The sequence below is a fragment of the Haemorhous mexicanus genome, chromosome 1 (genome assembly GCF_027477595.1).
Source record: "Haemorhous mexicanus isolate bHaeMex1 chromosome 1, bHaeMex1.pri, whole genome shotgun sequence".
NCBI lineage: Eukaryota > Metazoa > Chordata > Aves > Passeriformes > Fringillidae > Haemorhous > Haemorhous mexicanus.
In genome coordinates this window covers 115,741,448-115,759,599 of record NC_082341.1, presented here as the reverse complement: position 1 = coordinate 115,759,599, position 18,152 = coordinate 115,741,448, and the positions used below count along the sequence as shown (strand labels likewise).

Below are 18,152 nucleotides of genomic sequence, written 5' to 3'. Positions count from 1 at the left end.
GAAAAACATACAGCTGCCTTTCCACTGGGCCCTTCCAGGCCCCGAGTGACTGGATACTCAAACACTGGTGGGATTTCCGCAGAAGGAACCCGAGGCACAGCACAGGAACCCCGTAGCCCTCTTCATTTCAGCGACCCGAGCCCAAAACGGCACGTGTTTGGGTTGCGGTGGATTTTGGGCTTCCCTCCCGCCCGACGAGGGCCGAACCCGGGGCGGCTGCCGCCCGCTGCCCGCCGCAGCGCGGGGTGCGATGCCGCGGGCACGGCCGGCCGAGCCCCCGCCCGCCCGCCCGCGGGGCCCACCGCGCGGCTGCGCTCCCCGGAGCCGCTTGCGCGGCCGGTCCCGGAGGCGCCGGGAGATGCGGGGAGCGCTGGAAGGGGCGCTCCGCGGGAGCGTGGTCCCTCCGCTCCGCCGGGCGGGGGCCGGGCCGCGGGGGAGGCGGCGGAGGGGCTTCGTTCTCCGTTACCCGGGGAAAGCCCAGCCCAGCGGCGGCCACGTGTCCCGCAGGGATCCCACCGGGCCCGCCGCGGCTCCGCCGGCCGGTGCGGCGCAAAGTGCGCGCTACCGCCGGCCCTTCCTCCGCTCCGCCGGCAGCGCGGGCGAGGTGGCGGAGGGGATGTCCGCCGGGGGCGCGGAGGCCGACGGCCCTCCGCCACGGCCCCGCGCGCGTTTCTTGCTCCAATAAGCAATAATTAGGTCCTCAGCTAATGAAGTGTCAGCTGATCCCCTCGCTCCGTCTGCGCGCGGGGAGGCGGGGGGGGCTGCGCCCGGAGACATCGCCATGGAAACGCTGCCCTCGCCTCTCTTTCCCCCGCCGCATCCCCCACACCCCCCGTCGGCCCGGCCCGGGTGCGCGTCGTCCCCCGCGCCCCGCCGCGCCCGCGGAGGCGGGAGCATCCCGACATGGGACAGCGCTGCCCGTCACCGCGCCGCGCCGCCGTCGCCACAGAAACTTTTGTCCCGGCGGCCAATCAGGGCGCGGGGGGGGCGCGGAGCGGCGCTGGGCCCGGCCCGGTGCGCCGCCGCCGCCGCCGCCAGCCCGGCGCGGAGCGCAGCGCGGAGCGGCGCAGCCCAGCGGAGCAGAGCGTAGCGGCGGCCCCGGAGCGCATCCCGCGGTCGGGCGCGGGCCGGAGTCGTGCCCCAGCCGCGGAGGTGCCGCACGGCTGCGGAGCGGGGGCGCGGAGCCGGGCGCTGGATGGCGGAGGCGCGGGCGGGCGCGGCCGCGGAGAGGCGACGAGAGGAAGCGCCGCGACGGAGCCTTCCCCCCCCGCGGAGGGGGTGTCCTGCCTGACGCGGCGGGGGAGACCGGGAGGAGCGCGGAGATCTCCGGCGTAAACTGAAGCTGTGGCAAAGGGAGGGGGGAAAAAAAATCAGGATTTTTTTCTTCTTCTTCCCCCTTTACAAAACGGGGGTTTATGCTTAGCATCCGCACGCAAACTTACTTGAATGCCTTGTAGCCAGTTTAGCCCAGAGACCAAAGGATACCCCGCACCCGAGGAGTCCTACATGTGTGAGCACCATCATTACACTGGCAGAGCAACGAGAGCCGCCTCCTTTCCTGTACCAACATCCTCCTGGGACTGATCTCTCCTCTGGTCCAATATCCAAGCCTATCTCATATATATGGGTTTTCTTTCTTTCTTCTTCTTTTTTTTTTTTTTTTTTTTTCTTCCTTCCATCGGCTGGGATCGCTATGTAAATAAATAGAGGAAAATTCCTGAAAGGGCATATGAAAATTCAATGGGACTCAATATGAGGAAGTGAAATTCTCACAGACCATTTTTTAAAAATTAAAAATTATGTACTTTAGACGCGGATCGGATGCATTAGGCTTAGAAAATAGCAGGTAAGAACTTTCTTTCTTTCCAGTACCTTCATGCCCGGAGCGGGGATATCTGAAGCAAAGCCGCCCAGCCTTGGAATAAAGGGGGAGCAAAGAGACCAGTGTGCCCTTCAGTGCTTCTTCCATCCTGCGCGGCGAGGCGGCTTTGGGGAGAGGCACAGCCCGCCAGGACAGAGACAGAAAGCTCAGAAAGCCTTCGGAGAAGACAGCCGAGGGCTGCCGGCGCGGACTAGGGTGGGCTTTTTCTCTTCTTTCCGTTCTTTTTTTTTTTTTTTTTTCCCTCTTCTTCACCTGCACTATCCAGGGTGAATCCGGGTGCAGTTGATGTATGGAAAAGAAGAAGGATCCGAGTCAATATTTTCTTTTTTCTTCGCTAAGCCGAGGGATAGGATTTTAATTATTTATCCGCCCGAACCCTCTCTGGGTAAGACGCTGCTGGAGCCAGTGGGATAGTCCTGCCTTGCACAATTATTAAAGAGACTGATCACGTACAGTGGAAGGATAAGAGGAACCTCCACCAGATCCGTTTTGCCTCCTGTGAAAAAAAAAAAAAAAATGAAGGAGAACATTGCCACACTATTGAATTGATTGCTGCCCCCCCCACCCATCCCCCTCCCGACCCCCCACTCCCCGAGCCACCACCACCACCACAACAAAAAAAAAAAAAAAAAAAAAAAATCCGCTGGGATCTGCCTGCACCGGGACCTCCTTCGCTCCGGCTCGGAGGTGGATGCATTTTTCATGAGCGCTGGGTGAACAGGTGCAAAGTGCGGCGGGGCGGCCCGGCCCCGTACCCCGGCCCGCTTCGGGGCGGCGTGTGCGTGTCCGTGTGTCTGCCCGTGTCTGTGTGCGTGTCCGTGTGTGTGTGTGTGCGCCCCGGCGTGTGCATGTGTGCGTGTGTGTATTAGGAGATTATGGAGAGCAGCGACCGGGACATGTACCGCCAGTTTCAGGACTGGTGTCTCAGGACTTACGGGGACTCAGGAAAAACCAAGACGGTGACCCGTAAAAAATACGACCGGATCGTCCAGCTCCTGAACGGCTCCGAGTCGAGCTCCACGGATAATGCCAAATTCAAATTCTGGGTCAAATCTAAAGGCTTCCAGCTCGGCAACTCGGACGAGGTCAGTGGTGGTGCTGGAGGAGGGAAGCAAGTGCTGTACGTGCCAGTCAAAACCACGGTTAGTAGAGAATTGTCTTCCTTGTTCTATGTCGGCCGCTGCAGCCCGCTCCGGGAGCGAGAGGCGCAGGGGGAGCCGCAGCCACAGTTGGCTCCTTCCTCCCTCTTCCCCCAAGTCATCATCACCATGTTGCGTTTGCCTGTCACATTATACACCGCCGAGGTCTTTGTGGGTCCTTTTATTTAAAGCGATCGTGCGCACAACGCACCCCGCCGGGTCGGTGTCGTTCTCCTCCTCGTCCTCCTCGTCCTCCTCGTCCCTCCCGTACCCCCCGGGCCCCTGCGGCGGGCTCGGGGTGTGCTATTGTCCCGCCGCCGCCGCCGCTCCGGCCATTGTGCCGGGCCCCGCCGCCCCGGGCAGCGGCCCCGCCGCCGGCGGGGCTGATGGATGGCGCACGGGGGTACCCTGCCTGGCACAAAGCCAGGCGCGGCGCCGGGCGGTGGTTCCCCGGGATCTCTGTTGGGGTTTATTTAATTATTTATGCTTTGCTAGAATTATTTTTATCCTTTTTTCCCCCTTATTGTTATCCCGCAGCCCTGGCGCCGCCGCCGAGCGGCCACGAATGTGCCCGGCTCGGCTGTGAAGCGCCGGCTGCGCTAGTAAGGGGCGGCGGGAGAGAGAGGATGCTCAACAAAGAGAGGATGGGGTTCCGCATGACCGGGGGAAGGGTGTATTTTGTGACACTTTCTAGGGTCGCAGGAGCCCCTCAGCACTCCGTTCGATGCTCTAGGGTAGCGTGGCATCCCCGGCAGGCGCTGGCGTTACGGGCTCGGCGCAGGTCTGACAGCGGGAGAGCTATTATGCTTGGTGGTGGCAGGAGCGACAGATTTTGCTATTTAAGAAGATGGGGACTGTTGGTTGCAAGTAGGTTTTGCCTATTGAACTCTCTTAATGTATCATTATTCTTCTTATGCTCTGGGTCACGCAAGCTAAGCTTCTTTTGTCTGTGCGTGGGGCGGGTGTGGAGGGGGAGCCGAGAAAGGAAACCCGGCAATTAAAAATATTCCTGCCTGGGCATTTGGCTTGGATGAGCAATAGTCTCTTTTTTTTTTTTTTTTTTTTTTTTTTTTTTTTTTTTTTTTTTTCTTGGAGTGGCAGCTTATCCAGACCTAACGGGAAGGTTGCTGGGTGGCGCAGCAAAGGGGGCTTCTTGGAAAGTATTCTGGGTTGGGTTGTGACGTAGGCTGCCGGGGAAATCTGCCTCTCTTTGCCTTGCTGAAGTCATAAACCTGGGCATTCCCAGGGGCTGGCTTGTATTTGCCCCCTTGTCATCAGTGCCGTCATGGCTGTGAGGAGGCAGAAGTGAAAATTATTTTTAAGGAGATCTTCAATATGAAGATTTAAAGTAAAAGAGAAGCTCTGGACAGTTTTTTCTTTCTCTGTGGTTTTTATTCACTGAAGTGTTTCAGGTCTGTCTATAGATTCAGATGATTTGGCAAATCTCTGTTTTAGTGTTACAGGATTGATTGCTCATCTCTGAGCCCAGACAGTACCATAGATACAATTTATAACAAAAAAGGTTGCCTAAAGCAGAAGTCTCCAATTAGCTAAGTATTTTTAAATATCTCTTCTGCTCACTGAAATAATTATTTTGAAAGGCCAGTGGGCAAGATTGTTTGTTCCCAAGACTATTTTTTTCACTACAAGTTCAAAACTGTAAGCAAATTCGGTATTTTTAAAAATAACATTGACTATCTTACTAAATAAAGAGGATAACCTTAATTTTACACAATGGAATTTAAAAATTAAGTGCTTTTCTGGTCCTCTGAAACACAAGACTCAGTGATGATAAGCTTGTTTATTTTCTCTCACCTTTGCTAGGCCATGAAAGCCTGGAGTCCCACCTTCCATCCTGTTTTCTATTTTAAGAACACAGAATCAATTTTTATTTTTATTTTTTCCCACAAGGGATTTCAGTGAGAGGTCAAGCATCTTGCAGGTCTTACCTTAAGTACATTTGTGGGAATCACACCCTTAACTGTGAATGTCACTGTATGCCCCTATACATGTATTTATATTTATATAGGAGTAACTCTCTTCATAGAGTTTTGCAGCCAAGCAGGAATTCTAATAAAATTGGGACTACTCATGAAATCAAGAAAGGAAAAGTTAGCATGACCTATCTGTAAACAATTCCTGCATATCTGTATATAACCTGAGCAATATAAACGTTTTCAGAATACATACGTACAATTTCCTCCTGCTGGCCATCAGAAATTTGTTGTCCAACATAAATGGGAAAAGGGGATGCTCAGCAACATTAAGCTCTGAAAAACAAATGCCAGCCCCTCCTAAACCCATGAATCTGGTGTCACTATCCCTCCACAAAAGGCAGAGGAGTATTTGAACAGACCCACAGGGTGGCAGTGGTTTGTATGAGCTGCTGCCAGGGCTGGGGCAGTGCCTGGCAGGCACTGAAGGCTCAGAAAGAACATGCTTGACAGAACAGGGATGCAGCCCCTGGCACAGAGAAAGTCAGTGGCAAAGCTCCTATTGACTTCAAGAGGTCTAGAATTTCACCCAGATGGGGATGGTTAGTTACAGGGGGAAAAAATTGGATTTTCATCAGACAGTAATTGTTGTCAAGCCTTAGAAGCCCATTCTCTCATTTCTTTAACTCTTAATTATTATTTAAGAGTTTTGAAATTAGTGATCATTTTTGTTTACTCCTCCCCTCTCTCATGGTTGTCCCATACAGTTGGGCCTGTCCAGTCCTCAGAGACAGCCCCAAAAGGTAGCAGAGCCCCAAATTGTGAATCTCTCCTTCATCCTCTCCCTCTTTTTGTCCATCACTTGATCTCACCATAGGTAAAATTAATTTCAGTTTAAAATTAATCACTGCAAGAGCAGTCCCTGTTCAATAACAAGATGGATGAAATTACAATTGGACTCTACAGTTATAAGCTGGTCAAAAATAAGCAAATATTCAAATACTTTGTTAGGAATTGCTCTCTCCTAGAAGCTTTAAGATTTGCTGCTCAGCTTTGCTGTCAGCCAGAGAGATTTGCTCCTGATGGTGCTGTAATCCACTGCTGCTGGTAATTAGACATCATTACTGCTGCGTTAAAGGGAAAGAGAGAAGGAGAGAGGACAGGCTGGGGCTAATTAACTACTTGATTCTAATGAAAGAAAGAGAGCCTGATAGCAACTGGGAGGTTGCACCGGAACAGGCTAGATGTACAACACAGACTTAATTGAAGCAGGGTGTCTTGCAGCCTCACAGTAGCTTAGGCTTGGTCTACTTTCATATTCTGTGGGCAGTAGTGCACAAGGTATTATTCTGCTTTTCCTTGCCTAGCTGATAAGTAGCTCAAAATCACAGGCCTGCCTTCAGTATCAAGTTTAAGCATGCCAGCAAGGAGAATGCATAGATGAATATGTGCTGGCTTAATCTATTTTACGGGCATGGTCTCCTCAAGAGCAACAGGAACAAATCAATTTCTGAATGTTCACATCCCTCTGTGGCCTAGGAGATGCACTTTTGGTCACCAGGCAACGACATTCCCTGCAAAACAGCCATTTTAGGTCCAGAGTGGGACAGCACAAAATAAGGTATTTCTGTATGCTTTAGGTATTCCCGTATGCAACCTAGTGAGTATTTCACTTCTGCAACTTTTCAGATTGTTTCTGTCACCACTGTAGGTTTTCTTTCATCGAGCCCAAGCTGCACTTTGTGAAAGCAGTGAAATGATGTCTAGCCTAGACACACTGTATAAATAAAACAGGTTAGGCCAACAAATATGCCAAATGGTTGCCACTGTCGACTTTCAATAGTTGGTACTCACCAACCATGAGGAGGTATGGAACTAGTATCTCTAGTAAGATATCCTTTCTAACTGTACACACAATTTTTATTTTTAAAATTTATTTTTTGTCTAGTTTCTTTAGCTGGAGCTACTTATTGATTGACAACTTGAAAAAAAAATTCTCCTCACCACTTTCCTTTCTCTGGCTTGATGTTGTGTGTGGACAGAAATATGGACCCTAAAAATTTTGATTTAAAAAGAAGTTATAAAATAATGGCCCAAGCTGTATCAGCAGACTTTAAGCAGAATTTTCCATTAAAAAAGAAGGGCCAAGATGACTGCAGGATAGCTTTTAAGTATAGAATTTACACAGTATTAGCAAACTAATAGAATATAACCTCAAAGGCTAAGTTCAGATTACTTTTATGTCATTACTAATTTGAAATTACTCCATTGACTTTAATAACACCACAGACTTAATGTATGAATTTTCCTGTGCTTTCTTCTATATTTTCCAAATATAAGCAGAGAATGAACTTTCATTCAAAACCAAATTTTGTTTAGCTTAAATCTTTAGATCCTCCAGGAGGATCTGGTACCTCATGGGTTGCTGCTAGCAGACCAGCAAGGCTTTCTGCAGGTGCAGGGCTGTGCTACTGAACCTGATTACAGGATTTAAGGCTTAAAATTATAGACCAGTCAGCTCTAAGGAACAGGCTATGTCCCAACCCACCTCTTGTTCTGCTGGACCTGAATAATAGTAGATAGATACAGTTTATATTCCTTTTCTTTTTAGATAAATTACTTTGTTTATGAACAATAGAAAAAATCAGATCACAACATAAATAGCTTATAGGTCAAAATTGATTGCTTTAAATTATCTTACATTTAAAATTGTTCATTATTTTAGGGCAATTTGTAGCAATTTGAAAATAAGCCTTTTTTTTTTTTTTTTTTCATTTCTCCCCATTTTTGTACCCATCCATAGAAAAAAAAATTGTAGAAGTGTTTGTCAAATGTGTATTGGTAGCTCTGTAGCCCACTGAAGTGCCAGCACATAATGGCAGTAAGTACCGCAGAAAGGTGACGCTGAGGGTGAGCTATAATTTATCCCAAGATACGATGCTGCGGGAGTTTTACAGTCCCATTAAATGCACCCTCCAGGCTCAGGAGTGGTATTCAAACCCTGCCATATCCAGCCTGCTCTAACTGCCAACCACATTTTCCTTAACCCCTGTTCAGGTCTGCAGAGCTCTGTCTCCTCCCTTTACCCGCAGCCTCTACCCTGCTGTTTGCAGACCTCCTGATGGAGCTGGTGAGGAGGGATGCTGGTGAATCAGAGAGGGAGTGCTGGAAAATGGTCACAGCAGATGGAACAAAACCGGTTTATTTGGCAACTCTTAATGCAGGCATTCAGGAGAGTGTTCATGAATAAAGAGAATAACTCTGTCCTGGAATTAAAAAATGTTAAAGCGCCCATATGTAAGATGCCATCTCCACATGCATGTGTGAGAGAGGCAAAGGGACAGGAGGAGCTGAGATTTCTTAGTAACAATGTTGATTTGGAATTTTCATAGAAAAATGAGTCAAGGAGAGCAGATTTTTAAAAACAAAGTGTTTTAAGGTTAGAAAATGTTGACTTGACTTTAGAAACGTGAAATAGAGTGTAGCAGTGTGCAAACAAAACCTAGCACTGATGTATCCATCCCATAAATACACATGTAATGAGAGAGAAGATGAAAAATTCAGTGCTATCACCTGGGCAAAGGCCAGACTTGCAGCTCAAAAGCCCAAATCTTTCCAGTAATCAGAAATAAAACCTCACAGTTTGATTTTCATGCTTCTGTGAACCTTTGCTGAGAAGCCAGAGGTGATAGTGAACTTGTTTCTTCATTCTTACCCTGAGTCTCTTGTCAGTGAAGCTGCACTGGATTTGGTCATGATGCAAGGACTGCTGCTCAGATGCTCCAGCCCTGATTTTCTTTGGACGCACCGCGTGCTGTTTCTGTGGCTACACAGCTATGTGATCAGTGGGAAATAAGCTGGAAGGTTAGGGCTAAAATGAGCTGTTAGGCATCAGTACAGCCTGATGGGACTTTTTCTGATCTTTTTATGGAGAAACTTTCTTTGCCTATCCTCTGGGGTGATCACCATCAGTGTTGTTCAACTCTAGACTGAAAGGAGACAGGATCTGGGGAGACTACACAGAGACACTGCAGGTAGAAAGGGCTTCCCATGAACACGGGCACCAGGGGGAAGAAGGCTAGTGCCAGTGCTGGATGAATGTGGGAGTTAATGATTCAAATTTCATTTTACACTACAAAAATAAATTAAAATTGGCTGACACTGAACTGTGAGTTTGTCTGCTGTTGAAAGGAGGCGACTAGCAGCTGTTAGGTTTGGTCTGAAGGAAGCTATTTGGGTTGCAATCTTCCCCAGTTATGCAGGATACACCTGTTGAAAGTTTGCTGGTAAAAGAGGAACAAAATAAGCAAAGCGTATAAATGAGGTAGATGTGGAGAAAGATCATGAGACAGCGTGGCAGGAAACACACTTTCCAGGAGGGAGGATCATACCAGATTCTGCAGCCTCCCATGCATCGCAGAGCATCGCAGGCATCTTGTGTTCCTTGTTGAGTAGGTTGACTGGTCAACACAGTCGCTCAAATTAGTAGAGCTTTACAGGATGTAAAAGATGTTTTTGTCTTGTCTATGTCATTTTAAACCTGCCAGAAGCCTCTCTGACTTTAGAAAACTCAGGCAGCGGTAGTTGGTGCAATGAGAGTTGTTTCCATTGTCCCACAAGAGTGCTGAAAGTGATCCCGCAGCTTGCTTAAATTACCCTTTTGTTCTCTTTAAATAGATGAGTCTCAAAATTGTACAATTCTACTAGGAAGGTATTTTTTTAATGCTTTATGAACATACAATATCCAGGCATTGTCAATATAGAGGAAAGAAATGCCACAGGTTGAGCATTGAGCATTTTTTTAGATGTGCATGGATTTTCTTAGCAATGATCAACTTTGTCCCAGACAGTTGTACAGGCTTCTAACTGCTTATTCAATAACTCTGCAAGATGCAAAACTTGACAGTTACTGTGTGCATCTGCTGGGATTACAGCCTAGTTGTTGAAATTCAAATGGGATGTTTGAAACATTTCCTTGTATATGGGGATACTCTTCAACTTAAGGGGCTGTCTGTAGTGAAGAGTTTACTTCATAAATCTAATCTGTGTTAGACTTAACCTCAAACAGAGACTTTTTTCAGAAACAAATATTTTGTAGAGACTTGGAAGGACAACGTTTATCAAATGACCTACTTCTGCCTAGGATGAAACCCATTCAAACTTTTGTACTTAAGAGCCTGTAATTAAACTCCTTAGGGGAAAGAGAGGTTTTATGTATTATATTGATAGTAAGGTCTGTGTGTCTGAAGCTTTTGTACATTTTGTTACCCCAGAGATTTTAATACAAGACATGGATGCTACAACATTTTGACTGTACTTAGAGAAAATTTATGTGGTGAGATTACTTGCACTTAAATGGCTTATGAATCTAACTCACTGTAAAACTTTTAAATTAATATGACTTGTGATTGCTCTTTTTGTTGCCTTTGGACTTACACACACCACTACTAATACTGCCAGGTGCAGTTTGTAGAAAACTTTTGTTAAAGGCAGATCCAGAGCTGAAGTAGCTGCCACTAAATCATGACCTATCTGTAGGGTAGAGCAGCATTGTGCTGGTATATAGGAAATCACATTTAGGAATGAGCTTTCACTACCATGATCTGATAGAAGATGAGTAACAGGCAAATCATTATTCATGTAATTAGATTCAATAAGAGAAGAACAGCTAAGGTATGGCCAGAGGTTTCAGTGGACAGGAAAGATGAGGACTATAAACACATTTCACAAAGCTTTATTTTTCAGTGTGTATCTTTTCTGATGAGGGTGATAAAGAAATATCTATCCTGGGTTTACATTTTTCAGGTGATAAAATTGAAGAATGGTCAGAAAAAGAGAAATAAAAAAGAGGGGATACTACATTGCAGTGCATCACTGGGACTTGCACAAATTCAAAACCACTAAAGAACTTAAGAATGAAGTAATTAAAATACTACTAAAATATACTATTTGCCACTATATATGCCAGTGATACAGCAGTACGGACAAGAATGTACTAGAAAGGGAAAAACAGGGTAGTAAAGATAGCTCATAGAAATAACAGACTAGTGGACCATATGTCAACACTAAGAAAAAAAATCAGCAAGAGTCATTAAAAATTATCTTAAGTGTAAATACGAACTGGAGCTGGTTGGCAGAACTAGTTTGGATTTTGTGGCAGTTAATGATGTTCTTCTAACTTGTGTTCAAGAATCTTTCAGAAATTTTCAGGTGAAAACTTTGTTTCTTGTTTCCTTCTGAAACGAAACCCGTCTGATACAGACTTTATTAAAGCAGAGTTGCAACTTTGGCTATGATGACAAATTAAAACTGAGGAAGAACTGGGAAACCTTGGCAAGTATTTGAGAGCTTTGCAATGCGCTCCAATTTGTGTATGTAAACACACACATCCCCTGTATATATATATATATATATGGAAATGCAAATTAATTAAGTCAAAGAAGAATTGGGAGGTAAAATAGGAATATTGTAACAAAGAGGGAAAAAATCATGGCCGGCAGAATTCCCTACAGACCTTTGCCAGATAATTTACATTTTATGCCATCATGATATTAGCTTTTGGAGAGGAAAGGAAGAATTCAAGCCTTTCAATCACATCTAAAATATATGGAATTAGTGTAATATCTCAAGGGAAATATTTAGGAACAGTTTCAAACAAATCAATAAGTGTATCCAAAATGAGCACAGCACATACAACAAAAATCTGCATTAGGAAAAGTATAGAGAATAACATTGAAAACTTATTATTCTCATACATTACACGGTATGTCCTTGCCTTTAACAGCATTTAGCATTAGTGTATTTATCTCATCTCTAAAAGGTTGCAAGAGATGCAAGGTCCATGGAAGGTAACCAAGCTTATCAAAGAAAAAGGGTACTTACATGAGAAGTAGTTAAAATGGTTACATCACCCAAAAAGATAAACATTAGAAGAAAAAATGCTCAGCAGAAAACAGACTTGTAAGAGGTAGAAAGAAAGTGAGAGAAATAGTGTGGTGTAAATACTGGTGAACAGCAGAGAAAATTCAGTCGCTACCCTTTTAAATTCTATTTCATGTCCCAAGGCTCTTTTGACAACCATCTCAGAAGACAAATTCAAAGCTAGGCCATTTTTATAAACCAAAGTGTTGGGAATGGAAAGTCTGCACTACTGCCCCTAGAGAAACCCTGACTGATTAATCCAAAATTTCTTCCAAGGATTTTACAGGAGCTCAGTGGCTCTCATAAGAATGTAGCATGCTCTTTATGTCAGTCCAGCTTTGCAGGCTGAAGCAGAAGTGAGGACAAGGTCATGTTCATGCCCTTCCTGCTCTGTGCCACCAGGAGCGAGGGCATTGGTGTGATGTCATGAGCTCACTGCCTGGCTCTCACCTGGTGTCTTGCAGCATCTCCCCAGGTATTGTCCCATAGAGCCTCTATCAGGGTGAGTCATGTTCCAGCCCATCCATTCAACACAAGGAAAGATTAGTGGGGCATCTTGAAATCCCAGCATCCTCCCATCCCCTTCCACTTGTACTGAATTATAACACTGCTGGTGGTCTCAGCCTTCATGCTCTCGTTTCATGAACAGCTTAATAAGTTTTAGGTATGCCTTCTTAGGTTGGCTGATGCTGTAGCAGTGGAAAATAAATCGGTCATTATTGCACAAGACACAGTATTTTGGTTAGGAATTCGTTTATTTACTAATTACTGAGCTCTGAAACATCTTTTGCAGAGTCCCTTGCAGTCTGGTACTAGATGGTTCGTTGGTCAGTTGGACTGTAGCAGTTTCTGTGGCTCGTTGCTGTGGTGATATCACTAGTCTGGAGGAAGGAGGGAGACAATCGAGTTTCTGAGGTCCAGCACCATGTGAACCAGTGCATGAGATTGTTGTGTTTTACACAGAAAGTTTGCAATGAGCTAGCCCTGGTTTACAATTTACTGCACTTGTGGTGAGAAGGAATGTGCTGCTTTCACCTCTGTGTTTTTGTCTACCTGTGTCAGCTTTTTGAGTGTGTGTATTTGTTGAGACTATTACCAAACCCTTACTGTGGTGGAAAGAAAAGAAAAAAGAGCAGAATTGTTAGAGAATTAATGACAAATATGAGAGGAATTAGCTCATTCAAATGATGACAATTTCTGAAAGACTTTGCTTTTTGACCAATTGGACTAGGAAGTATGGCATATATATAATCAGATGACATGTCCCATTGCATTTCTCAAGAAATGGCAGTGGAAAAGAAAAAAGAATGTAGCTCCTTCCTTCCTCCTTTAATCTAGACATAGTCATAGCTTTTTTTTATGACATCTTTTGGTAACCTTTACCTTTTTATATTCTGAGAGTTCAGTAAAGCCCCCTGGTTATGGTTGCTGTAATACTGAAGTATTTAATTTTTACTGAGCAAACAGTCAGCATCCTTTTAATGAGTGCTATATTTGAATGCCAGCCATCCATCTAAAAACTGTAGTTCAGGCAAATCTCATCTATTTATCCAGTTTTGTCTCAATTTGGGCTTATCCAACAAGGAAATGGAATAGTAAATTCTGTATTAATGCAGCAGCAAAACCCAGAATTCTCAAAAGGACATTTATTGTAAACTTGAACAATGACCCTGTGTTTTTTTGGAAAACTTACACAAATCCTCTGCCACATCTTACTAATGTAGAAGGTCTCATTATCATTGTTTTGGTGTAACTGAGAGTTGAAATGGGCATATAGAGAACTTTCAAATAGTTAAATTTGCTTCTAAGCAAATTATAAAGCAATATAAATAAAGCTAGCTTTGGAAGTGAATAAAAATAGTTAAAATAAGACTAATTTCTTCTTTTTAAATTGCCCCTCTATATAGAAAATTTCAGTATTATTCTCTTCATCCCAATTTTGGCAAGATACATCAGACTTCTAGGAAACTGTGGAACTGAAAATACTGTTTTACCTGTATTCCTAATTGAATCTTACATTTTGAATTAGAAGCAAAAGGACTGTTTTCAATAGCTGAGTAGGAAAAAGCATTCCTAAATAGGAGAAAGCAGGTCAAATTTTATTAATAAGTAGAACATTTCAATTAATAGAATTGTAATGAACTATGTATTTTTTCTGCTTCTTATCATTGAACTGTAATGAATTTATAGGTAATTACAAGATTTCTTTTATATTAAATTTAATTTTAATGGATGTAAAGTCAGGAAAATTTTCACATATGCAGACTTCAAAACATTCAAGAAATTTTCATTATCATTTTTGCTGTAATTTAAAAGCAGGCAAATAAGTCAAATACAATATATATGATTAAGTGATAATATTTTACAGTAAATTAGTATTTTGCCTAATAGAGCCAAAGAGTGAAGCAAGAGACCTACAATAATGCTGAAAAACTGTAGCTGAAGGAAGTTGGAAGGAGTTAAGCCAGTGACATTAGTGAGGTTTGAAGGACCCATCCTGTCATCCTAAATCATGCTGGGTGAAATCCTCTCCTGGGACAGGACCAGCAAAAGGTCTGTGAATAATTCTTAAAAATTTCCTGGAACAAAGGTTATGCCTCTGTCTTGAAGACATAATGCAGCCCCTGGCTGATGCTTGGGCTTTGCTATGGTCAGTGCCTGAGGGAGGAGTCCACCCACAAACCTCCACCCTGGGCACTCAATGCCATCAGCTGGTGTTGGCTGACTGGGTAGCAACAACTGAACTCTCAATAGGATACATTCAGATAATATCTTTTTCTATTTGTGAAGAATAATTTACATGTCAGCACTATCTTGTTTTGCCAAGATAAATTCCAATGTGCTAGAGACCAGTGCTTAACAAGCATATAGAGAAGTTTATAAAATGTATAAAAATATTGAGAAAGGTTTAGTAACAGCAAAGCCAAATCCATCTCTGAAATAACAACAAGGGCACCCTGCTCCCACCTCTTTGGTTATAATCTTCTGCAACATCGGAGTGCACTCAATGCTGTGCACTGTGCAGACAGCTCTCTGTTGTAGAAATCCCCAAGTCCTGATTGTTCAAGGAGGAATAAACCAAACCAGAGAAGGAGCTTGATTTCAATCCTTTAAGCCATACATATATTTAAGTCAAATAAACGAGCGTTTCCCACCAAGTAAACACACACAACACATATATTCACCCTCACTTACACTGTTGAGGTTATTGTTACTTGTTTTAAAATAACCTCCTTTTTCCATGGATATTGCGTTAGGACATCTGCTATGAGGAGAATTCAGATCTTTTTCTCTTTTTCCTGTCTCTTTGAAATATATTTGCATTAGAGCAATCCTGCTCCTAATAAGAGTGGAAGGAAAGTGAGATGAGAGAGCAAGTGGAGTGAAGTGTTAAAGCCAATCAAGTAAAAACAAACTTTGACTTAATAGCTTCCTGTGAGCTGATCCTTAAAGCAAGAAAGTCAGCCTTGGAAGAGATGGAGGCTGAGGAAAGTAAAATAAACCTTGAGAACACATATTACACATTTCACCATAATAATAATAATAATAAAGCTAATGAAATAAACCAGGCAGAAGAAGACAAATGCTTTCTGTTAACTGGGTAATAAAACTATTTCTTATCTTCAAAAGTAGTATTTAAGCAGCTAGGCATACCTGTCAGCTACCTAAAAGCACAGAACAACCTCAAGTTATTAACTGCATAACAAAACTGCCTGGAAAATGTGTGGAAGATGAAATAATTTTTTTTTTTTGGGGGGGGCAGGCACAGGGGGAAGCATTTCCTCAAGGAAATTTGATATCAGCAGAATTTTGGATAAATGTCTATTCCCAACCATTTATCAATTTATTACAAATTGGAGTCTATTAGTCAGCAGCTAGTTCAATGAGTATCACAGCATGATGTAGCAAAAAGTAGCTAAGCAGAATGTTGCTAGACACTAAAAAGCTTTTAGTTACACAAATAGGCAAACAGGTTATATAGGTGCTAGATACACCTAGCACTTTGAATTTGGACATGTTTACCATTGTGTCAAAGCCCCAATATCTATCTGATGCCCACACTGTGTTTTCCTCAATCCTTGTCATTTGTCTTTACTGCTGCAGTTTATTATGTACTAATAGGCAGAGAACATTTTTTCCCCCTATGCTGCCTTTATTTCCAGACCTCGAGGCCTGCTGTTTCTCATTTTGAATTCCAATCCAATGGCAGGTGCCAAGATTCAGATGTATGTTATCTAGGGGCAGGAGAATCAGCCTGTTTTTGTGGCATCAGTCGAACTGAACCACTCCCTGTGCTGGCTGCATTTTAATATTTTTAATCTTGCTTTGGAAGGCATGCTATTTTGGTGAGAAACCAAATGCATTCAAAGCTGCACACAACAGGAGATCTACAAATGGGTTTCTAAATCTAGGCTTCTGTAAAATTAAAAAGCCAAACCAAAACAAAAAAAACCACTTAAACACACATAACTGGAGAATCTATTAGGTCCAGTCCACCCACAACCATCTGGAACACAAAGTTATCTGTGGGATTTATCCAAACAAAACTTTGGACAAAACATGAGCAGAAATGAGGTGAAGAAGTTGAGCTGAAGTAATTTTTACATAAATCTTTTAAAATGTCCAAGGCCAAGAAGGCCAATTTTAAGAATTGCTGAATGATATTACCATAATAATGTGAAATAGACCATTTTAAAGGCAAAAAGCTGTTCCCACTGAAGTCAATAGCAAAATCTCACTCACTACAATAGTAGTGGGATTGGTCTGCTAAGTAGCAAACCATGCTTTAAAAAAATCAATACTTCAATTTTACAAGGTAATATGGATAACGGTATAGTTGCCTATTATCAGACCCCATAGTCTGTGGATTTTATCTCTCTAATAATGGCAAGGTTTAGCACCTATCTTATGAATCATTGAGAGGAAAGACATAAGCCATTTCAAAGCATTTCCCCTGCCCCAGCGAGAAAGCTCTCCAGAGGCAGGACGCGCTGCACCGAGCGTGCCTCCATCAGCGCCGTGCAGCAAGGATTACTCTGAGATGAATGGCTGCCTCTCTCGGAAAGAAAAAATAGCGTTAATCGCTGTGGATCTCGGGGTAGCGTTTGATGCCCAGGGTTTCCATTCTAGCCCTTCCTACCTGCCAACCATAGGCAGAGATGCCCCCAAATGGGTCAGGTTCTCGTCTCAAGCCCCACCGATTAAAAAAAAAAAAAAAAAGAAAACCAAAAAAACAAAAACAAAACCAAGAGAACAACAGGAGACCTTTTTATTTCGTATTTTTCTTTTCACGTTTCAAGCATTGCAGCGTTGTGATCCAAAACAGAGCTCTATCCCATACCTTCATCTTTATGCCGAGGCTATACATAGATTTTAACAGGTCTACAGATAGACTTTGGGGAAGGGAGTTGGTTTTTCCCTCTCCGGCCGCACCAGGGCAGCCAGACCGCTGTGTGTTTGTTCCCTGGAGTCCCCACCGGGTGTTGCCAGGGTCCCTCGGCCGCGGGGCTCGCCGGACGCCCCCGGCAGCGGGGTGTCCCCCCGCGCCCCGGGAGCGGCGGAGGCGCGGTGACCGTGACTCCATCGGACATAATGAGCGCGGCGGCTCGGCAGACACGTCCCTCACCCCTCCCCCTGCAGCCATATGGTGCCGTAAACAGCCGCGCGGGGACGGGATTTTGTTGTTGTTGTTGTTGTGTGCGTGTCCCCCGCCCCTTCTCCCTGCGGGTGTCCCCGGGGTGCGGCCGGGGCTCCCCAGCGCCTCTCCCCGGGCGCACCTTGCCGGGGACAGGACGGGGAACGGGGGCGGCTGCGGAGGGACCATCTGCCGGGCCACCCCTCGGGGACCCGCGTCCCGGGGTCCCCCCTGGGGAAGCGGCGCGGCCACGACGCCAGCTGGGTGCGGGGGCTGCCCCGAGAGGGAGCATAGCCCTCGCCCCTCTCCCAGCCCTGTGCCGGCTCCATTAATTGATTCAGGGCTCGGGCTGGCATTGAGGGCACGGGGGAGGGGGAGCGGGGAAAGGGTGCGGCTGTGCCGCCATCGCCTGCCCCCGCCTGTTCCTATGGAAACAGTGCAATACCTCCGGGACACACACACACATACACAGAGACACACACACAGACACACACAGACACACACCCACATCCACCCACACCCACACCCGCACACCCGCTCCTCGCTCCCACTGTCGGGCGGCGAGGCCCGGCCGGGCCCGGCCGCCGCGCCCTCGGCAGCGCCGTTCCCATGGCGACGGGCTGCGGCAGCACCTGTGCGGC

General features: G+C 45.2%; 1 protein-coding gene across 4 annotated transcripts in view; it reads left to right on the top strand.

Moving 5' to 3' along the window:
- The first annotated feature begins 2,570 nt into the window (after positions 1-2,570).
- Positions 2,571-18,152, top strand: part of NOL4 (nucleolar protein 4) — a 189,280-nt gene continuing 173,698 nt past the window's right edge. For all 4 annotated transcript variants that reach the window (XM_059854443.1, XM_059854357.1, XM_059854263.1 and 1 more), the window contains exon 1: positions 2,571-3,024. In XM_059854443.1, the coding sequence (XP_059710426.1) occupies positions 2,758-3,024 (267 nt within the window). In that variant the 5' untranslated portion in view covers positions 2,571-2,757. The remainder of the gene's footprint in view (positions 3,025-18,152) is intronic.